At 36.8% G+C, this 24,015-nt stretch overlaps 1 protein-coding gene across 5 annotated transcripts in view; it reads left to right on the forward strand.

The window, feature by feature from the left end:
* ZC2HC1B (zinc finger C2HC-type containing 1B) overlaps positions 1-24,015 on the forward strand; it is a 43,669-nt gene that overhangs the window by 3,658 nt on the left and 15,996 nt on the right. For 4 of the 5 annotated variants that reach the window (XR_014137727.1, XR_014137728.1, XM_060614465.3 and 1 more), the window contains exons 2-4: positions 6,077-6,138; positions 8,748-8,867; positions 9,396-9,534. Coding sequence is in view for 3 of the 5 variants with exons in the window: in XM_060614465.3 (XP_060470448.2) it covers positions 6,077-6,138; positions 8,748-8,867; positions 9,396-9,534 (321 nt within the window). In the remaining 2 variants the exon portion in view is untranslated. The remainder of the gene's footprint in view (positions 1-6,076; positions 6,139-8,747; positions 8,868-9,395; positions 9,535-24,015) is intronic. The other variant, XM_060614466.3, reaches the window with a different exon arrangement.

A 24,015-nucleotide genomic window follows, 5' to 3' on the forward strand; every position in this document is an offset into this window, starting at 1 on the left:
TGGAGTATTCTCTGCTTTCAGCATCACTATTCATGAAAGTAATCACTACGTTAATCACCATATATGCACACATATGTCATCAACCTTGATTAATTGAGTCTCTATTTGCAAATTTGCCTACTTGCTAAAATTTGAAAACCTAAAAACAATATTGTGGTGCTTTCATGGTCATTTGCAGACCTGCACATAGCAGTTAAAAAGTTGAGTCACAGGGCACCTGGGTGGCTCAGTCTAAGGTTAAGTGCCCACCTTTTGCTCAGGTCATGATCTTGTGGGTTGTGGGTTCAAGCCCTGCTTCTGGCTCTCTGCTGTCCATGCAGAGCCTGCTTCGGATCCTCTGTCACCCACCCACCCTCTCTCTTTCTCTCTCTTTCTCTCTTTCTCTCTCTGCCCCTCCTCTGCCAGTGCTCTCTCAAATACAAATATTTAAAAGAAAAAAAGGTGAGTCACCCGACATGCATGTTCTCAGCAAAATTAGAACAAAGTGATGCCCTGCCTTCTTGTTTCAGCTCTCATCCTGTAAACAAGTGTCCTTTTCACAGTCTGTGCCACATTTTTCATATTTTTGCAATTTTTCTTGGTGATTTTGCTGTACAAAATGACCCCCAAACACAGTGTTGAAATGTACTCTAGTGTTTCAGAGTACAGGAAGTCTGTGATGTGCCTTATGGAGAAACTATGTCTGTTAGATAAGCTTCATCCAGGCATGAGTTATAGCATTGCTGGCTATGAGTGTTCATGGTTACTGAATCAACAATATATATTTATACAAGGTGTCTTTAAATAGGTTGATAGGTTGATAAAAATAGGGTGACCAGAGGCTCACAGGACCTTGACACTGTATTTCCCCTAGAAGTAGTAAGTCTGTATTTGCCCATTCAGTGCTCACAGAGACTTTATAGAATGTAACTACCACAAATAAATAATCAGGCAGCATGAGGCGCTGCTGAAGACATGGGTAGGCAGACCTCCTCTTTCAATCCTTTTGGGAGAGTAGATAGGCTACAGTTGGAGAGGGCAGTCACCCAGAAGGTATGGGGGGGGGGGGCGTCTAGGAATCCACTTCTTTTCAGAACTCTTTCATCTTGGCCCTCCATATTTTAGCAGGCTCTACCTCATTTATCTCGTCCTAATTCCAGAGATACTTGCTGCTCTGGCGATTCCTACAACTTTGAAGGGTTCTGCAGTGTTGGTTGGGAAGTGGATGTTGATGTAGTTTTAAGTCTTCTGGGTCACTTATGTCTATCAGTTTTCCAGAGTCCAATTTTTTTATTGTCTTCCTTCCTCCATGACCTGTGGCTCTCTTTGTCTCTTTTCCTTTACTGCAGTTTTTTGGGGACTTGGGGGGGGAAAGCAAAAACTGATTTGGGTGTTCTCTCTGCCATCCTGTCTTAATTCCTTTTTTTTCTTTCCTAACTCATGTTCCTGAGATAAGTTAATAAGTTGTTACCCCCTTCACCATAGGGCCATGGAAGATGTTGATATTGGTAGTAGTTGTATGTTCTGGACTGCAAAGGACAACGTAAGAGTTTTTTGATTCACTGACAACTGAATAAGAAAACGTCTTCCTTTTCTTTTTTCTACCATGCCTTTGTAAGGACGTGTGGATTGGTAGGTGTCTGTACAGAGCATTCTTAACTTCCAGCTCAGAAATAGTAGGTCTAGTCAGAAGTAAAATTTTTTCCAATTTCATTACAGCCATAATCCTCTCCAGGCTTCTCATAAAAATTTTGAACCGAGATCTTTGTGATGCTTATTTTTTATTGTTAACATGCTAAACAAAACTGTTGATGGCTTCCAGATCACTTTATTTTCCTTATTTAAAAAATTGTCTTAAGATTTTAAACCAATGTATAAAAATAATAGCCAATGTATAAAAACAGTGGCCACTTTAATAGTCTACTAAGTAATACTCCTCTTAGGGTAAAGACAAATAGCTAAGTTGGTACTTACTGTTTTAGAATATTTCCTATCAAAGGGTTCTTTTTAAAAATGTCAGTGTTTTAATTTTTAAAACAATGAGTATTCTTTGTAGAAAAATTGAAAATGCAGGAAACTAAACGTGTACCTTTATTATCACTTAGGTGTGTGTGTCACATATATATGTGTGTGTGTGTATGTATATCTATACATGTAATGATCTATTTCCAGTCTTTATTTGTAAATATATGAATAAAAATGTATCATTAACATTTTCCATGTTATTCTCCCACAGATCGCTTTTAATCACTATATTCTCATTCACTGATTGGCAACCTATTTTTTAGTATAATTTTTGACTTTGTAGGCCATACAGTCTCTGTTAAGAACTACTCTACTGTTGTAGTGTGAAAGCAGCAATAGATATTATATAAACAAATGGGTGTGATTCTTTACTAATAAAGCTTTATATACAAAAACATACAGTGCCAGATTTGGCCTACTGGCCACAATTTGCTGACCCCTAGATGTTTTTTTAAACTTTTTATTTTGATAAAATTAGTGCACAAGAATTGCAAAATAGTAGAGATCCCATTCACCTTTTACCCAGTTTCCCCAGTTTAAGGTCCAGTTTAACTAACTATAGTACAATATCAAAACCAGGAAACATGCATTGGTACAATGTGCATTTATAGTTCCAGACCATTTTGTTACATGTATAATAACCACAACCACATTATAGCTACAGAACTATTGCATTACCCAAAGGTCTCCCTCATTGTATCCTGTATAGTCGCAACCACCTCCGTGCCTTCCTTGTTGGCAATCACTATTTTCCATCTCTATAATTTTGTCATTTTGAGATTGTTACACAAATGAAATCATACAGTATGTGACCTTTTGAGATCGGCTTTTCTCAGCATTGAGATCCATCTAGGTGTTGCATATATCAATAGTGTTCTGTTGCTGAACAGTATTCCAGGGTTTGGATGTTAACAGTATAACCATTCACCTGTTGCAAGGCCTTTTGGTTGTCTTAAATAATTATTTTAAGGTTCTAGTGATCCTGTATTCTATGTGATTCAGCATTCTGGAACAAGTACTATAGACCTCATTGATCTCCATGTTTGGTTTAAGTGACTTAGGCACGTGTTCCCTTCCTTATAGTCAAGCTTCAGAATGCAGTATTCCAGGTGTTCTGTTGAATATTGTATCTCATTATTTTAAACTCATTGAACTAATTAAAACTCATGGATTTAAATCAGAGGCTATTTATCCTTCAGGGACTTCCATGTGTTTTGCAGGTTAGTACTGACATATCTGCATTTATGGTAATGGTTGGATACATAGTCTTAATACTTGTAGAGACAGAGATTCAAGTGTTGAGTCTCAGTGTTATTGCTTACTACCTGTGGTCTTGAGAAGTCCCCCAACTTTCAATCTCTGTTTTCTTATCTGTTAAAAAAAAAAAAAAAGAAAGAAAGAAAGGTAGTACCAACTCTGTCTTGCAGGGCTGCTGTGAGAAGTAAAGGAGATTACATAGGAAAAGCGTTTGGGAAACAGGAAAACACTACACAAACGTCACAGTAATAATCATAAAAATCATCCTTCATTAGCAGTTTAGAAAAAGCAGTTTTATAATTAAGATGACTACCTTTTATTCACTAGTAAGTGTGTGGAAGGGTGGAATATTCTTGCTGAAAAAAAAAAAAAACCACAATTTTAAGACCCAGTTTTACAGAGTTAGAAGGCCAAAAGAACAGAGAGGAAGAGTAATATTTCTGTATGCTGTAATGGATGACCTGTGTTGCAAATACAATACCATCTGGCAGATGTGAGAAGAAATCATTTAAATCAACAATGTCTGTAACGAGCTACCATCTGATTCCTGTTAATCAGTCCTTCCTTTTTCAAACCTTTTCTTGGTTTCCATGACCCTGTTCTCTCCTGTTTCTCCTTCTGGCTTATCATCCTCATCTTCTTGGCCCTTAAATACGGAGTTCCCTAGGGATCATCCCTGTACTTCTCTTTCCATGACCTCTTCCCTGGCAATATCATGCCTTTACATCACTCTCCAAACAAAGCCTACATCTGTGTCTCTAGCCCTGACCTCCCTCATTTCCATCCTGCTGGCTGGATGACTCTCTCAAACTCAGTATTTCCAAAGCTGAGGTCATTTTTCTTACTAAGATGGCCCCTCTTTTCAAATTCTGTTTCTGTCCACAGCCCGACCATGTTCTGTGCCCTTCAGCACTGTTGTCTCTTTGCCACTTCCCCGCTCCCTCCACATCTAGTCATGTTGTCAGTTCTTTGAGCCTGGTGTCTCCCATTTCCTCTTTTCTTTCCAGTTCCAGCCTACACCTTTAGCTTTTTAACTGAAATCCATCTTCCCTCCCACCACAGTCCATTCAGCCCTCCTCACCTTTGTCACGTGAACCTTCCACAGCTCTGTTCAGATTCTTCTTCATGTCAGCGATTGTTCCCCTTGTTTGTAGGATAAAGCCCAGATTGTTAATCTAATATAAAGTCCTCTCCATGATCAGCTTTTCTTTTTTTTTTTTTTTTAATTTTTTTTTTAATGTTTATTTGAGAGAGAGAGAGAGAGAGAGAGAGAGAGCATGAGCAGGGGAGGGGTAGAGAGAGAGCAAGGGAGACACAGAGCCTGAAACAGGCTCCAGGATCTGAGATGTCAGCATAGAGCCCAATGCGGGGCTCGAACTCGGGAACGGCGAGATCATGACCTGAAACGAAGTCGGACGCTCAACCGACTGAGCCACCCAGGCGCCCCCATGATCAGCTTTTCTAATCTTTATGTATTCAACTCCAGGTGAACTTTAAGTAATAGGAAGCAAAATCTTCTCAGAATTCCATGTTTTCCTTTTCTTTTGACACTTATCTAACTTTAATGTAATTGATGCCCACATTCTTTTCTGTGCCGGACGTATGTATGGTTTCTCTCAATATTTCTACAGAGTTGCATGTAGCAGATATTTATTGAATGACTGGTCTTGTGGTAGAAACTCAATTCTTGTTTGGCCCATACATTCAACAAGTATTTACTAAGCACCTTACTGTGGGTCAGGTACTTTGAGACATGGGACATATGTGGGTGCAATCTCGTGCCTTTTTTTTTTTTTTAATGTATTTGACTTTATTCTTCATTTAACTTTTAAAACACTATAGTTGAATATCAATAACAATAGCAAGTAGTGAGCGTATTGTGATTATAGTCCTTCACTCATTCACAACTGTATGTAAAATGCCAGCAGTGAGTGTTCTTCACTGACCTCAGTAAGAGGCCTGACACCAACACCACCCCTAGGATGATGCTTATCCTCACATGCTTCTCCACTGTAATGATCCCATCTTTCTTGATTTAGATGGAACTCCTCAGTTCTTTCTACTCGGTCCTTTTCGTCAGTATTTTATACTCTCTCTCAGGTAGGAGTTTTTCCTGCAAAACTCTTTGAGAGAGAGAAAGCCATTCTCAGGAAAGTTTACCTTAAATTTGATTATTAGGTGATCCTTTACATATGACCTATGATAAATTGCCATGCCTTCATTTAGCACACACACAGACATTGCACTCTAGTAGGAATCTCAAAGATGTTAACTGTTAGATAATTGATCACTTTTTAAAAATATTTATTTATTTTGAGAGAGACCGTGCGCACAAGTGAGGGGATGGGCAGAGAGGAGAGAGGGAGAGGATCCCAAGCAGGCTCTGTGCTGTCAGCGTGGAACCCAGTGCAGGGCTTAATCCCACAAACCCGTGAGATCATTGACCTGAGCCAAAATCCACAGTCAGACGTTCAACTAGCTGAGCCACCCAGGTGCGCCAGTTAATTTATGACTTTATACTAAAGTATTAACTTTGTACTTCTGTCTAAAGCGAAGCTATCAGGTGCTTAGTTTAGGAGTATATTAAATGTACTCTGGTTGCCTGAAGGATATGGAATTTACCTGTTTAGTGAAGTGAGAAGTCTCTGTTAGAAGAGGAAAATGGGTGAGTTCATGAAATATCTTCCTAAGAGAAGTTGGTGGGGAGGGAAAAGAGTGAGGAGATCAAGCTATTGAGGTCCCCTCCAGTTAGTCATTTCTTCTTGGGCAGGCAGTTCCACGAAACTAACATAATGTGCTTTTGGATCTTATACAGATGGCAATCAGGAGTTACTTCCCTGTGAAGTCTGTGCAAGACGCTTTGCAGCAGATGTTCTGGTAAACATAAAGACATTTTGTAGATGTGTTTCGTTGGAGTTAAATGAACTGTCAAGTCGGTGAGGAGGCTGTAGCGGCAAAGATTAAAGACAGATGTGGAGAGAAAGCGAGGGAAGAGGATAGGGTAACCTATGGCTGGCAGGCCCGGAGGACACTGAGGCGGATAGGTGCCACCCCATTCAGAAGGGAGTGTAATTAAACATGGTACTCTTAGAAAAAGGATGCCAGATGAAAGTGTTTTGGCACAGCTCATTGTCTCTTGAGAGCTTTTGGCTCTTTTGCCTTTTCTATAAGCATCAAAAATTCAAATTTTAAGGCCAAAGCACCAGGGAAATTAGCTAGTCAAGAGGAATGAACATTGAATTTGGAGCATCTGGAAACTTGGCTTTTAGCCTCAAATTTGTCACTAATTCTGACAAGTCCTTTAGCCTCCCTCTGTTTCCTGCTTTGCCACGTATGAAGACAGAACCTTTCAATTTTCAGGGGTTTTATGTAATTTGAACAAAATGGATGTAAGGCCTGTTCCAAGATTTAATTGTTAATCAGATTCAAGCTAACTGCATGTCGAGTCCCCTGATTGATGCCTATAAAGTGGAATAAAAGCTTAATTTATTTAAAAATTGGGGAATCAAACAGGTATTAGACTTCGGTATTCTAAAGAGATGCCCAAGACAAATGATTAAAAAAAAAAAAGAAAACAACTTAAGGTGATAATACAATTATGAGATTGAACATTTTAGATCAAGGAGACATAAGCAGACTTAAAGGTTTTGGACCATATACCTGACTACATTTGGGGCAAAAGACTATATAATAAGGTTGTAAGTTTTGTTTCTCTGGGGAATTTTAAAAATGAAATACCTGTTCTGATTAACTATAGTTAGCGCTTCCTGAATTTAGAAACAGGAGTTCACAGGGCCTGTTGTGGCCCAGGAATCCACCGGTGTGCTGCTTTTTGCCAAGCCAGGCTTGCACCCCATAAGGATGAGTTGCAGAACTAGGAGGTACCATTCCATTTGAAATGGAATCACTGAATGTCAAGTGTGTCTTGCGTCTTCTTGGTTTTTACTTTCTAGGCCTATCTCCAGGCTACAAAGAGCATTTGATCGAATGATGTGATACCTTTCTCTCCTTTAATTTAAAATGGAGGGGACGCCTGGATGCCTTAGTCAGTTGAGTGTCTGACTCTTGATTTCAGCTCAGGTCATGATCTCATGGTTTGTGGCTTCAAGCCCCCACATCCAGGCTCCGCAGTGCGGAGCCTGCTTTGGAGTCTCTCTTCCTCTCTATCTCTCTCAGAATAAATAAACTTAAAAAAGATAATAATAAAATGGAGGGCACCTGGCTGGCTCAGTCAGTAGAGCATGTGACTCTTGATCTTGGGGTCATGAGTTTGAGCCCTACATGGGGTGTAGAGATTACTTAAATAAAACTTAAAAAAATAAAATGGTATGGCTTGTTTGTAACCAAGTATAGGGATTTTTTTTATAGAGTCCGTATTTTGTTGGGTCTGGACAAAGGAACTGTGTGTTAACCATTATGAGTTCCATATCCACCAAGGAAGAGGCCATTTAGTGGAAAGTTGTTGGTATAATTCTATAGCAATGATGCCCTAGCAGATCTTGTAAGGGTGGTACACAGGCAAAGCTCTGTTTGTTGGTTCCGTTTTTTATGTACTAGAAATGTTGACTACTTAAAGGATTACTTGGCTGGAGTAAAGAATGTTTTCCCTGGCGATTATCTGTTAAATGTTAAATATTGTAACATTTTAAAACTTAATATTAAAAGTTTAGATTTGCTCTGAAATAGATGACTTCATGGATGTGAAATGTTTGGATAAATTAAAGGAAAATATCTTCATAATGTAAATGGAATTGGTGTATTCTTCACTTATTTGTATGGTTGTCCCAGTTGTCTTTTGCAGATGTTCTCAAATATTTCTTTGAAACCTCTCCACTCCTTGAGGAAGTTAAGTAGTTTAACGTGCTCTATGTAGAAAAGTGGCCCCGTTGAATTCAATTTTGAAATTGCTGAGTGGTAAGAAGAGTTTTCTTGAGAAGGTTCCATCGGTAGGAGCTAAGTTTCCCCCTGCTGTATGCAAAGGGCTATCTCAAAAGAACGGTAAAATGGAATATTAGGATTGCTGGGACTCAGATTCCCTGTTATGTTACTGGATGCCTTGCTCGTGGAATTTGGAAACCGTGGAGGCAGGAAACAGGAGACAGGAAAATCTCCTTGGCTTCAGTGAGTACCTAGCTCGATATCAAAAATATTTATTTCGATTTAAACTAGAATGTTTGCCTTCTCAACATTATTTAATGCCTGGAATCATTCACGCAGCCCAAGTGGTAGAGTTCAGTGTATAAAACCAAATTCGAAAGAAGTCTCTGTAGCTGCGGAGGCCTTTTCTTGACCTTGCCCTCACGCAATATCTAGCGATGTGTAACATGGGTGGAGAGAGCCAGATGGATTTGCTCTGCTGTGATTTGAGAGTTAGAGAATGAACTTGGCTCCGAAGGTGAACCCCGTCATTCTAGTGGGGGCTGCCTGAGTACAAACCTTGTGACTATACATGTTAAAAATTTTAATCCCCACTGTTTCTTTTCTAGGAAAGACATGGACCAATATGTAGGAAACTCTTCAACAAAAAGCGTAAACCTTTCAATTCCCTGAAACAAAGATTACAGGGCACTGACATTCTCATTGTGAGAACAGCTCCTCAGTCCAAGGTACTATCAGTATCGTGCTTGTTCTTCTTGATTACATCCTTAAGTACATTAAAGCCCCTTTTTGGCTCTCTGGTTTCATTTTTGCTTGATAGTGCAGTGTAATGTCATGTAAGTATAATCCACCTTTACTGTTTTCTTTTTAATCATGCTCACTTAGATTTCGAAATGTATTTCAGATACTTTCCAGATGTGGCAAAAAAGAATCTCGTTTATGTTTTCATTAGTGTAGCATTAAATCTCGCAATTAACTTGGAAGAAAGTCCCTTTTCATCTTACAGTTAAGTCTTTCTGTAAAGTGTTGTCGTTTGTTTTTCTGATTGTTATTTTGTGTTTTCCCACACTGTTGTGACTTGCAAATTTTATTACTGTATTTTTCCAAATCTCTTTTTGTACTCTTGAACACAAATTTTCTTTTCCCTCCAAATTTCACCGTCCTATGTCCTGTAAATTTAAATCCCAGCTTAAAATAAAGTTGCAAGGGACAGATGTACAGTCGAGGTTAGTATATATTGGTTTTCTTTTTTATAGCATCAACCTGTGAGGAGATCTAACTGGAGACAACAACATGAAGATTTCATTAATGCAATCCGTTCAGCCAAGCAGTCTACACTAGCCGTTAAAGAAGGCCGACCTCTCCCACCTCCACCTCCTCCATCCATCAACCCAGGTGTGGGGCCAGTTTGGTTTGCTTTGGGCATTTTATTCTTAACCAATTGTGCTTGATTTGGGGCCAGATCATCATGCCTTGCTTCCTCCTCTGCATTCTAAAATTAATAATAACGAATTATAAAAGTAATTTTATCATACAATATATCTTATCCTAATTTTATTTTAATTCCGTATAAATATTCTGTGTTTCTTTCTAACTCTATTTCAACATAAGACCACTACATAAGTCCAGGGGACACCGTTCACATCATGGTCTATGAGAATGGGGCTGTGCAGAATACTTCTCCAATACAGTGTCAGATACCCAAGCTCTGGGTTTGTTTGCTTGCTTGTTTGTTTTTGGTGGGGAGGGCAGGGGGATAGGGTTTTGTTGTGAGATAAAAATCCCATAATATGAAATTCACTGTCTTAACCATTTTAAGTTGTGCAATTTAGTGGCCTAAAGGCTTTTTACCCTAAAATTTTCATTTTGAAAATTTTCAAATTTACAGAAAAGAGGAAGATATAGTACAGTGATCACTCATACACCATACCTTCCATTGAAATTTGACAGTTGTTTACATTTCATATTTTCTGTCTTATTTTTGGGGGGACAGAACTATTTAACACTAAGTTTCAGACATCATAACACTTTACTCTTAACTGTATCAGTATGCGTTTCTGAAGTATGCGTGCATTTTCTTGCATAATATAGGGACTCATATTTTCCCAGTTATCTTAAGAATGTCTTTTAAAGCTCACTCCTTGCTCCCTAATCACAATCCAAGAATCATGCATTTTTTGTTGTTGTCTCTTTTCTTTAATCTTGCACAATACCCTTACTAAGCCAGTAGGCTTTTAGGATATCTTTTAGGACATCTTTTAGGATATCTCTTGTTCTAGATTTGTCTGGTTTTTTTTACTCAGGCTAATGTTTAACTTGTTCCTCTATCCTCTGTTTTTCTGTAAATTGGAAATTAGGGCTAGAGACTCTATTAGATTAATATTAATATTAATCCCTATCAGATATAAGATTTTCAAGTATTTTCTCCCATTCTGTAGACTTTCTTTTCACTTTTTTTTTGTCTTTACACTTTCTTGATGGTATCCTTTGATACACAAAAATTTTTTTAATTTTGATAAGAGTGCAGTTTATTTTTCTTTTGTTTCCTAGCTTTTGATTGTCAGATCCAAAAAATCATTGCAAAATCCATGTCACGAAGCCTTCCCCATGTGCTTTCTTCTAAGAGTTTTATATTTTCAGCTTTTACAGTTTTGTATTTGAGCCAGGTGGAGTTAATTCTGTATGTGGCATAAGGTAAGATCCCAGCTTCATTGGAAGTTGCATATCTAGTTTTACATGTGGGTATCTAGTTTTCTCAGCACTGTTTGTTGAAAAGACTATCCTTTCCCTATTGAGTGATCTTGGCACCCTTATAAAAAGTCATTTGACCATATATGTGAAGGTTTATTTCTGAGCTACTCTAGTCTGTTTTTCTATATGTCTGTCTTTATGCCAGTAACACCCTGTTTTGACTACTCTAGTAAATTTGTAGTAAGTGTTGAAAGTCCTCCAAGATTGTTTTGGTTATTTGGGGACCTCTGAGATTGTATATGAATTTTTAGGATGGATTCTTTTTTGTTGTTTCTGAAAATGCCACTGGGATTTTTATAGGGATTGCATTAAATCTGTACCTTGCTTTGAGTAGTGTTATCATCTTAACAAAATTGTTTTACAGTCCATGAACATGCAATGTCTTTTCATTTATTTATTTTCTTTTTAATTTCTATCATCAACATTTCATTGACTAGGTATAAGAACGTACAAGTCTTTTACCCCTTTGGTTTGATTTATTCCTATTTTATTATTTTTGATGTTATTGTAAATGGAATTGTTAAGTTTATTTTCAGATTGTTCATTGCTAGTATATAGAAGTACGACTGATTTGAGGGTATTAATTTTGTATCCTACAACTCAGTTGAATTTTGTTAGCTCTAACAGTTTTTTTGTTTGTTTGTTTTTTTGGTGTGGAATTTTCAGGGTTTTCTACATATAAAATTATGTCATTTGTGAACTGATGTAATTTTACTTCTTCCTCTCCAGTTTGTCTCTTTTATTTCTTTTTCATGTCTAAATCCTCTGGTTAGAACTTCCAATACTATATTGTACAGCAGTGGTGAAAGCAGATATCCTTGTCTTGTTTTCCATTGAGTAAATGTTATCTGAGAGTTATAACTGGCTACTTAAAACATAAATAATAACATATTGTGAGGATTATGCATGTGGAAGTGGTGAAATGTATGAAAACAATACAATAAGGTTAAGTAAGGAAAATGGACATACATTGTTGAAAGTTTTCTGTGTATTGTACATGATAAGTTTAGTACCCATTATACATGAATAGGTGTAGTATTGTTTGAAGGTAGAATATTATATCTTAAAGATGTCTATTATAAACCCTAGAGTAAACACACAAAAATATTGACATATCAGTAATAAGACAATAGGTGGAGTGGAGATAAAATGGAAGAAAATTCAATCTAAGAGAAGATAGGAAAAGGGGGGGGGGGGAACAACAAAGAAAAGATGGGATAAAGACAAATAGCAAGATGGTAAACTTAAACCCAACCATATGGATAGTTGTGTATAAATGACCTAAACCCTTCAGATAAAAAGCCGATTGTCAGACTGAATAATAAAGCAAGGTCCAATTATATACTTTCCACAAGAAACACACTTTAAATAGCAAGATGTAAATAAATGTGCCAGGCAGGTGAGCAAACAAGGAGGTGACCCAGGTAGGCCTACAGAGACCACACTCTCAGGACAGCTGCTCCTATGTTAGCAGGCTGCTGCCGCCTCAAGGGGACATATACCAGGGTTGCCATATCTCATTTCTCAAAGGATGTCAGAAATGCAGATTTCCTGATTTATAAATACCAGAAACTCAGATGTTTTAGAAACTTCAAGTTTGGACCTCTGAGGTTGGAAGTCAGTCAGCGGTTTTCCTTGGAGGGGTGGGGATGAGCAGGAGTGGACATGAGGAACATTGCTGAGAATGTTCTGTGTCTTGATCCGGGCTGGATTACATGGGTGTGTGCAGCTTGTAAACATTTCGTGTAGACATACATTTACGATCTGTGCCTTCCCTCTTGGATAAAAAGATAAAAGGAGAAATAAACACCAGCAATGTCAAAACAACTATAGACTGGCATGTTAAAAGCATGGGGAAAGATATACATGCAAATAATAATCATAAAACCTGAATGCTAATATTAATATCAGGCAAAGCAAATGTCAAGTGTTATTAACAAGAGTAATGATTAAAAATACATATTCATCAAGAAGGCCTATCAGTCCAAAATGTTTATGTACCTAGTAACAGAGTTCAGAGAACATAAAACAAAAACTGACAAAACTCTAGACAGATTCACAGTTATATTTGGAGATTTTAGTGTTCCTTTCTTAGCAGCTAATAAAATAAGCAACAGGAAAATCAGTAAGGACGTAGGACATTTTCTAATGTGAACAACAGTATCAACCAGTTTGACCTAATTGATATCTAAAGCTATAATGTGACGTGTAGCAACAGCAGAATATAATTCTTTTTAAGTACACATGGAGCATTTGTCCAGGATAGACCATGTGTAGGGCCACAAAGTAAGTTTCAGTAAATGTAAAAGGATTGAGACATCATGCAGATTGTTACTTGACACAGCAGAATTAAGTTGAAATTTATGATGAAAATATATCTAGAAAATTTCCTAATATTTGGAAATTATCAGCTTTTCTTAATGCATGGATTTAAGAAGAAATCGTAAGAGAAATGGGAAAATATTTTGAACTGAATGGTAATGAAAACATCACAATTTGTGGGATTCAGCTATAACAGTGCAAGGAGGAGGTTTATAGCTTTAAAAAAAGCTTATAACTAGAAAAGAAAAAAAACGTTTAAACCAATTGCTTTATATGTTTCCTCTTTAAAAAGTTTCAAGAACAAATTACACCTCAGTTAAGTAGAGGGAAGAAAATAGTAAATGTAGTTCACCATATTAACAAAATATTTGTAAAAGCATATGATTATCCCACTAGATACAGGAAAAGCCTGTGACAAAATGCAACCCCTGTACATGTTTATATAAGAAAATTCTTAGAAAGGTAGAAATAGAAGGGAAACACCTCAATAAAAGGACATTTTTGAACAATCTGCAGTTAACATTACACTTGATGAAAAACTGAACACTTTCCCACTGAGATGAGAAAAAGCAAGGATGTCTTTTCTGACCACTTCTGTTCAATACTGTACTAAAGATGTAGTACCCACCGAAATAAGGAAATAAATTATTGGAGAGGAAGAGGTAAAACTGTCTTTCTTCATAGACAACATAACCATGAATGAGTAAATATAGAAAATCTTAGGAAACTGTAAGAAAGCTACTGGAGTTAAAAGTTCATTTAACACACTTTTCAGGATATAAAGTCAATATACATAAATTTATATTTTTATATACTAGGCATAAACAATTAAAAAATGAAATTAAAAATATGTTTACAATTGGGGCGCCTGGGTGGCTCAGTCGGTTAAGCATCTGACTTCGGCTCAGGTCATGATCTCCCTGGGTTTGCGGGTTCGAGCCCTGCGTCAGGCTCTGTGCTGACAGTTCAGAGCCTGGAGCCTCCTTCAGATTCTGTGTCTCCTCCTCTCTCTGCCCCTCCCATGCTCATGCTCTCTCTCTTTCAGTAATAAATAAATGTTAAAAAAAATATATGTTTACAATTACGAAAAAGCATTAGTACTTAGGGATATGTTTTTTTTTTTTTTAAAGGTTTTTAAAAAAAAATTTTTTTTTAATGCTTATTTATTTTTGGGACAGAGAGAGACAGAGCATGAATGGGGGAGGGTCAGAGAGAGAGGGAGACACAGAATCTGAAGCAGGCTCCAGGCTCTGAGCTGTCAGCACAGAGCCCGACGTGGGGCTCGAACTCACAGACCATGAGATCATGACCTGAGCCGAAATCAGACGCTTAACCGACTGAGCCACCCAGGTGCCCCTACTTAGGGGTATGTTTAACAAAATATGTGTAAGACTTGAAAAATGAAAACCAGGAAACACTGTTCAGAGAAATTTAAAAAGACCAAAATAAATGGAGAGATTTACCATTTTCATGATTTGAAAGACTCAGTATTATGTTACCATGTCAGTTCTTCCCAAATTGATCTATGGATTCAGTGTAATTCCAGTAAAAACCCCTGCAAGTTTTCTTTGCCACGTAGGAATTCACCAGTTGACTTTAAAATTATATGGAAATTCGAAGGATCTGGAATAGCCAAGATAGTTTGGAAAAAAAGGAAAAAATTGGAGGACTTACACTACCTGATGTCAAGACTTATTATGATGTTAGAGTTATTCAGTAATTTGATGTTGGTGTATCAATTGAACAGAAAAGAGTATCTGCATGTAGATCCATGTATGGGCGATTGATTTTTGACACAAATATTCATTTGGAGAAAATGAGTCATGATCCTTATACAAAAATTAATTGACAAAAATTAACTGACAGAAATTAATTCACAATGGAACATTGACCTTATAAGTGCTACAACAATAAGATTTCTAGAAAAACCAAAAATCTTTGATCTAAGAGTCAACCAAGATTTCTTGAGCGGGACATACAATGTACAGATTTTTAAAAAGGAAATTGATAAATTGGGCTTCACCAAAATTAAAAATTTTAGTCTTGAGAGACACCATTAAGAGAGTGCAAAGGCAAGCCACAGGCTGAGAGATAATACTCATAATACATACTGACAAAGGACTCATATCAAGAATATATAAAGAACTCTTGAAATTCAAGAAGACAACCCAGTAAGAAAAAAGGTGAGAGATGTATTTGAACAGATACATCACAGAATAATGGCCAATAAGCACATAAAAAGATACTTAACGTCATTTCTGTCAAGGAAATATGAATTACAACTACGGTGAGATACTACCACATACCCACTTGATGGCTAAAATTAAGGACTGACAATACAAATGATAGCAAGGATGTGGAACAGCTGGAAGTCTCCCACTGCTGAAGGGAGTGTAAAATAGGACAGCTACTCTGCACTGGTATTTTCTTAAGTTAAACATACGCTTATTTATAGAGCAATTCTATACCTAGGTATTTTTGCAAAAAACTGGAAACATGTCCTTAGAAAAGACTTATATATTAATGTTCATAGTAGCTCTATATAGCATAAACTGGGGGAAAAACCCTCCACAAACGTCCATCAGCAAGTGAGTAGATACAAAAATTGTGTAATTATTTACAAAACAGAATACAACTCCACAGTAAGAAGAAAGTGCTACCATATAAGCAGCAACATGGGTATTCTCTTATGTGAAACTATACAACAGATAAAACTTGAGTGGCAGGAAGGGTGCCTGGTGGCTCAGTTGGTTGCATGTCGCACTTTTGATTTCAGCTCAGGTCATGATCCCAGGGTTGTGGGAGCAAGCCCCACGTTGGGCTCCACACTGAGCATGGAGCCTGCTTAAGATTCAGTCTCTCTCTCTCTCTTGCTCTGTCCCTCACCCCCCTCATGTGCTCATGCTGTCTCTCTCTCAAAAACAAAACAAAAAAACCCAAAACTTTAGTAATAGAAAATGGAGTTTTGATTGATTGAGACTGGGTTTGGGGGAATATTGACTGAAAAGGGGCATGAGGGGAACAGTTCTGTGTTTTAAATGAAGTGGTTACACAAATGTGTACGTTTATTAAAACTCACTGGCCGGTATGCTTAAAATAGGTGTATTTTACTTCATGTAAATTAGTTCACATTAGTGATTCGACATTTGTATACATTACAAAATGCTCACCACGTTGAGTGTAATTAACATCTGTCACCATACAAATTTACTACAATATCATTGACTACATTCTCTACACTATACTTTTTATCCCCATGACTGATTTACTTCTTACTTATTTTTAAGTTTTGAGGGGAATATGAAACTATTTGGTACTGAAGTGCACAGGAATGTGGAGTAAAGGATTATGTTGGCTGTAATAATTTTCCAGTGTGAAAAGAGCTTACCTTGACTATTCTTAACACAGGAGATTATTTCAGTTGCTGAATGAATGAAATTTTAGAGCTCTATGTGAAAAATAAAGTATATTTTACTTGGGCCACTATAATAGTGTTGAGATCCATCATTGTGGGTGTTGTTGGTCTTTTACCCATTGACAGAGCACGTCCTAATTTTCTGTTCTTGTGTTAGTTTTCCTTGATTAATTTAATCTGCCTTTTTTCTTCCTTCCTTCCTTCCTTCCTTTCTTTTTCTTTCTTTCTTTCTTTCTTTCTTTCTTTCTTTCTTTCTTTCTTTCTTTCTTTCTTACCAGAGGAAGCAGAAAAGGAGTAGGATAGGATGCTTTCGGTAATGCTTTTTGTATTGCGTCTGGTGTTTGTTTTGTTTTCTAATGTGAGGAAACTTACAGATTCCTTTTATAAAATTAAAAAACATATTTTTTTGGTGAGGTGACCTTTTTTCTTTATCCTTTGTTTAGGATTACTATTTAAGATTCATCCTTTATTGAAAGGGTGATTTACTTATATTGTAACTGGAAGTTTTTACCTCTTAATCCCTTTTACCTATTTTGCTCATCCCCGCACCTCCCTCCCCTGCTGGCAACCACCACTTTGTTTTTTGTATTTATAAGTCTGTTTCTGTTTTTTGTTTGTTCATTTGTTTTTTAGATTACATGTATAAGTGAAATCATACGCTATTTATCTTTCTCTGTTTTATTACCCTCTAGGTCCATCCATGTTAAATTAGTGTTTTCATTTCTTTGGGTAAATATCCAGAAATGGAATTACTGGATTATATGGTGTCTCTCTCTCTCTCCCTCTCCCTCCCTCCCTCGCTCTCCCTCTCTCACTCTTTCCCTCTCCCCCTCCCTCCCTCCTTCCCTCTCTATCTCTTTCTCTCCATATATATATATATATATGTTCATTTATTTTTTTTGAGAGTGGAGACTGAGAATCCCAAGTAGGCTCCATGCTCTGTGCTGAGCCCAAGGCGGGGCTTGATTTCACAACCATAAAATCATGACCTGAGCCGAACTCAAGAGTTAGCTTGAACCATCCAGGCGCCCCTGGTATTTATATTTTTAATTTTTTGAGGAATCTCCATGTTCTTTTACACAGTGGCTGCATCAGTTTCTAGTCCCACCAATAGTGCTTGGGGGTTACCTTTCTCTGCATCCTCATCAACACTTGTTTTTTCCTGTCTTTTTTTATTCTAGCCCTTCTGACAAGTGTAAAGTAATATTTTATTTTGGTTTTGATTTGCATTTCCCTGATTAGTGATGTTGAGCATCTTTTCATGTGCCTGTTAGCCTTCTGTATGTCTTCTTTGGAAAAATGACTATTCAGGTCTTGTGTTCATTTTTTAATCAGATTTTTTTGGTGTTGAGTTCTGGGAGTTCTTTATATATTTTAGATACTAACCCCTTATCAGATATATCATTTTCAGATATCTTCTCCCAATCAGTAGGTTGTCTTTTTGTCTTGTTCATGGTTTCTTTCTTTGTGCAAAATTTTTTAGTTTGATATAGTCCCAGTTTATTTTTGGTTTTGTTGCCCTTGTCTAAGGAGACAGATCCAAAAATATATTACTAACTCCTATGTCCAAGAGTTTATTGCCTGTGTTTTCTTTTAGAACTTTTATGGTTTCAGGTCTTACATTTAGGTTTTTAATTCATTTTGAGTTTATTTTTGTATATGGTGTTAAAAAAAAAAAATGGCCTATTCTCATTCTTTTGTGTGTATCCATCCAGTTTTCCCAACACCATTTGTTGAAGAGATTGTCTTTTCCCTACTGTATATTCTTGCCTTCTTCTCTCTATTCTGTTCCATTGTGTCTGTTTTTGTTACAGGACTGTACTGTTTTGATTATTAGAGCTTTGTAATAGAGTTTGAAATCTGGGATTGTGATATCTCTAGCTTTGTTCTTCTTTCTCAAGATTTCTTTGGCTATTCAGGGTCTTTGGTGGTTCCATAAAAATTTTGTTATTCTAGATCTGTGAAAATGCTAGATTTATGAAAAATGCTAGTGATAATTTGTTAGGAATTGTATTGAATCTGTAGATTGCTTTGGATATTATAGACATTTTAACAATATTAAATTTTTCATTCCACGAGCGTGGTGTATCTTTCCATTTATTTGTGTTGTCTTCAGTTTCTTTAATCAGTATTTTATAGTTATCAGAGTACAGGTCTTTCACCTTCTTGGTTAAATATATTCCTATTTATTTTATTCTTTTTGATGAAGTTGTAAGTGGGATTGTTTTCTTAATTTCTCTTTCTGTTACTTCATTTAAAGTGCATAGAAATGCAACAGATTCCTGCATATGAATTTTGTATCTTGTAACTTTACTGAATTAATTTACTAGTTCTAACAGTCTTTAGGGTTTTCTATGTATATAGTATGTCATCTGCAAATAGTGACAGTTTTATTTCTTCCTTACCAAGTTACATGTCTCTTATTTCTTTTTCTTGTCTGTTTTCTGTGGCTAGGACTTCTTGTAGTATGTTGAACAAAACTTGTGAGAGTGGACATCTTTGTCTTGTTCCTGATTTAAGGGGAAAAGCTCTCAACCTTTCACCATTGAGTATGATGCTAGCTCTTTGTTTGCCATATATGGCATTTATTATGTTGAGGTATGTTCCCTCTGTACCCATTTTGTTGAGAGTTTTTATTATAAATGGATGTTGAATTTTGTCAAATGCTTTTTCTTCCTCTATTGAAAGGATTATTTGAAGGATTTTTTCCTTCATTTTTTTAAACATGTTGTATCACATTGATTAATTTGCAGATATTGAACCATCCTTGCATCCCAGGGAATAAATCCCACTTGATTGTGGTATATGATCTTTTAAACATTTTTTATTTTTATTTAGTTATTTTTATTGATGTAGTTAACATACAATATTATATTAGTTTCAGGTGTGCAGCATATTGATTCAACAATTCAGTATATTACTCAGTGCTCACCATGGTAAGTGTAGTCACCATCTGTCATCATACAAAATTATTGGTGTTAACTGACTATATTCCCTATGCTGTATTTTTCCTCTCTGTGACTTACTTATTTTAATGTGAATTAATTTGAATTTGGTTTGCTAATATTTTGTTGAGGATTTTTGCTTTAAATTTGATTAGAGATATTGGCTTATAATTTTTTTTTTTTTTTTTTTGGTCGTAGCTTTGGTTTTGGTATCAGGTTGCTGGCCTCATAGAAGGAATTTGGAAGCATGTCTTTCTCCTCAGTATTTTGGAATGGTTTGAGAAAGGTAGATATTAACTCTTCTTTAAATGTTTGGTAGAATTCACCTGCAAATTCATTTGATCCTGGACTTTTGTTCAGGGTTTTTGGATTGCTGATTCAATTTCTTTTTTTTTTTTTTTTTAACTTTTTTTTAATGTTTGTTTTTGAGAGACAGAGAGCAAGCAAGTAGATGAAAGGCAGAGAGAGAGGGAGACACAGAATCTGAAGCAGGTTCCAGGCTCTTAGCTGTCAGCACAGAGCCCGATGCAGGGCTTGAACTCACAATCTGCAAGATCATGACCTAAGTGGAAGTCAGATGTTCAACTGACAGAGCCACCCACGCGCCCCTGCTGATTCAATTTCATTACTGGTAAATGGTCTGTTCAGATTTTCTATATCTTCATGATTCAGTCTTGGAAGATTTCATGCTTCTAGAAATTTATCCATTTCTTCTAAGTTGTCCAGTTTGTTGGCATATAATTTTCAATAGTAGTTCCTTATAATTCTTTGTATCTTTATATTGTTGGTTGTACCTTCTCCTCTTTCATTTCTAATTTTATTTGAGTTCTCCTTTTTCCTTGATGAGTCTGACTAAAAGTTTGTTCATTTTGTTTATCTCTTCAAAGAATCATCTTTTATTTTCATTGATCTTCTCTATTGCTTTTTTAGTCCTAATTTCATTTATTTCTGCTCTGACTTTTATTATTTCCTTCTATTAACTTGGGCTTTGTTTGTTCTTTCTGTAGTTCCTTTAGGTATAAGGTTAGATAACTTATTTGATATTTTTCTTCTTGAGGTAAGCTATATTGCTGTAAACTTCCTTCTTAGAGCTGCTTTTGCTGCCTCTCAAAGATTTTGAAACATTGTGTTTTCAAATTCATTTGTTTCAGGGTGTGTTTTGATTTCCTTTTTGATTTCTTTGTTGATCCATTGGTTGTTTAGTAGTAGCATGTTGTTGTAGATGTAACTGATTTAACTACTTTTGTGTTTTAACTTTCATACTAGCTTTATAAGTGATTGACCTTTACTATATGTTTGCTTTTACCAGTGAAACTGTTTTTTTCATAATTTTCTTACTTTCTTATGGCCTTTTATTTTACACTTAAGCCCTTTTAACATTTCTTGTAAGGCCAATTTAGTGGTGATGAACTCTAACTTTTGTTTGGGAAACTCTTTATCCGTCCTTTAATTCTGAATGATAACCTTGCCAGGTAGAGTATTCTTGGTTATAGGTTTTTTTTCCTTTCAGCCCTTTGAATATAGATCATGCCACCCCTTTTTAGCTTTCAAAGTTTCTGCAGAATAACTTTAATGACTAAATGACTTTAGTTTTAGCAGAAACTAAAAAATCAGGAGATAGCCTTATGTGGAGGATTCCCTTGTATGTAACTAGTTGCTTTCCTGTTGCTGCTGTTAAGAATCTTCCTTTATCTGTGATTGTTGACATTTTAATTATTACTCATCTTAGTAGACTTCTTTGGGTTCATCTTATTTGGGACTCTGTGTGATTCCTGGACCTGGATGTCAGTTTTCATCCCAAGGTTAGGGAAGTTTCTTCAATATTATTGAAGAAATTATTCAAAATTATTTATTTCTTCAGTAAATTTTCTGCCCTTTTTTCTTGCTTTCCTCCTTCTGGGCCCCCCATGATATGAATGTTAAAATGCTTGATGTTGTCCCAGAAGTTCCTTAACCTATCCTCATTTTTTTTTTCTTTTGAGAGAGAGAGAGAGAGAGAAAGAAAGAGAGAGAGAGAGGCAGAGAGAAAGGGAGAGAGAGAATCTTATAGTCTTCACAACCAGCATGGGGCCTGACATGGGGCTCGATCTCATGACTGTGAGATCATAACCTGAGCCAAAATCAAGAGTCAGATGCTTAACTGACTGAACCACCCAGGTGCCCCAACCTATCCTCATTTTTAAAAATTATTTTTTATTTTTGCTGTTCAGTTTGGGTGATTTCCACTACCATGTCTTCCAGATTGTTGATCCATTCTTCTGCATCCTCTAATCTATGTTGATTCCCTCTAGTGCATTTTTCATTTTGTTATTCTATTCTCTGATTGGTTCTTACATTTTCTTTGTCTTTGTTGAAGTTATCATGGACTTCATCCACTCTTCTCTCAAGTCCAGTGAGCATCCTTGTTAACATCACTTTGAACTTTTTATCAGGGAGATTGCTCATCTCCATTTTGTTTAGTTGTGTGTGTTTTTGAGATTTTGTCTGTTTTTTTATTTTTTGTTGTTTGGCATATATTCTCTGTCTTTTTTTTCTTATTCTCTGTGTTTGTTTCTATGTATTTGGTAGGTCACTTATGTTTCCTGGTCTTGAAGGAAGGTAGATGTCTTGTGTAGAAGGCCTATAGGACCCAATAGTGCAATCCGCCCTGGTCACCAGAACCAGGAGCTCCAGGAGTGTGCTCTCTGTGGGCTGCTTGTGCCCTCTCGTTGTGACTGGGCCGTAACTGCTGTGAGTGCACTGCTGGGCGAGGCTGGCCCTTGGCATAGCTGGCCGAGCAGCTTGGCTGCAGCTGCTGTGGGCGTGCTGGTGGGTGGGATTAGCTCCCAGCGCAGCTGGCTAAGAGGCCTGGCCACAACTGTTGTGGGTGTGCTGGTGTGCCAGAAAATAATCTTAATAATTGCTTCACTTTTGCTGGGTGCTAATGAAAATATAGCTTAAAATAATGTGAAAGTAGAAAGATCTATGGCTGTGATTTTGATAATACTTTGGCAACAAGCCTTATATAACAAAAAAAATCTTTTATGAGCAGTATTTCCTGTTAATAGCAGAAGCTACAGGGTTGATGGCTACTTTATAGTTCTTTAGTCAAATAAACGAAACTATGTCAGCTGTCCTGCTGTGTGGATTTCTCTAATTTCCACATTGGATTTAAAATGTGGGGATTATTGTTTCCTTAAAATAAATAATTCTCTTTGTAAGGTCTCATCCCGTGTACAGTTTATTTTTCTGCCCTCATGTTCTTATGCTAAAACATAGCTTTATAATTAAATTCTTCCCTGTGCCCTTAGTATAATTTTATGCACCAAACAAAACGATTATCTAAAATAGCACATTTTTCATTACTATTCCATTAGACTATGTGAGGATTTTATATTAGTCCATATATTCTCAGTCTTAAATACTAGAAAACATATACAGTTATAACTGGGGTTATATATAATGCGGCCTAGTATGCATGAGTTTGCAGATCATTTCCTTGTTTTCTCAGCATGATTCCTGATTTCATGACTCAGTTTTTGTGACATGCGTATATTTATTGTAATTCTTCCCAACTTAAGTAAATGTGCTAATCATTCAACTTTCCAGGATGCTGTGATACTTTATAGGAACAATGATAGAGAATATTTGCCGTTGAGATTTTCAGTGAGGCCTGGGACATTTAGTGCCCATTTCACAGGCTTCATAGACATGGACACTCAACACAATGCTTACATTTTAAAAATGATGCTTGCTGAATGTTTTTGAGATCTGGCCACCTTTCCCATAGTCGTCCTAAGAACCCATCTGTAGTCAGACTTTAAAGATCATTACTTTGGAAATAACTAGCACATAGTGACTTTTATGACACCATTATTTTTTTTAAATTTTTTTAAATGTTTATTTATTTTTGAGACAGAGAGAGACAGAGCATGAACGGGGGAGGGTCAGAGAGAGAGGGAGACACAGAATCTGAAGCAGCCTCCAGGCTCTGAGCTGTCAGCCCAGCGCGGGCTCGAACTCACAAACCGCGAGATCGTGACCTGAGCCAAAGTCGGACGCTTAACTACTAAGCCACCCAGGCGCCCCACGACACCATTATTGATAGAGGAAGAGGGGACTCAGATTGAGATGACGGTGGACCATGTAAACCAGTCATGCTCTGTTCAGATTATTGTTGCAAAACTATTTTTTTCCATTCTCAGAGTATTTGAAGTTTTCTTTGCCCCTTTATTATTATTTTAATGTTTGTTTATTTTTGAGAGAGAGAGAGAGAGAGACAGAGCACAAGTGGGGAAGCAGCAGAGAGAGAGAGAGAGACACACAGAATCTGCAGCAGGCTCCAGGCTCTGAGCTGTTAGCACAGAGCCCGATGTGGGTCTCGAACTCAGGAGCCGTGAGATCATGACCTGAGTGGAAGTTGGGTGCTTAATCAGCTGAGCCACCCAAGCCACCCCTTCCTCT

Source organism: Panthera onca, chromosome B2, assembly GCF_046562875.1.
Source record: "Panthera onca isolate mPanOnc1 chromosome B2, mPanOnc1 haplotype 2, whole genome shotgun sequence".
Classification (NCBI taxonomy): domain Eukaryota; kingdom Metazoa; phylum Chordata; class Mammalia; order Carnivora; family Felidae; genus Panthera; species Panthera onca.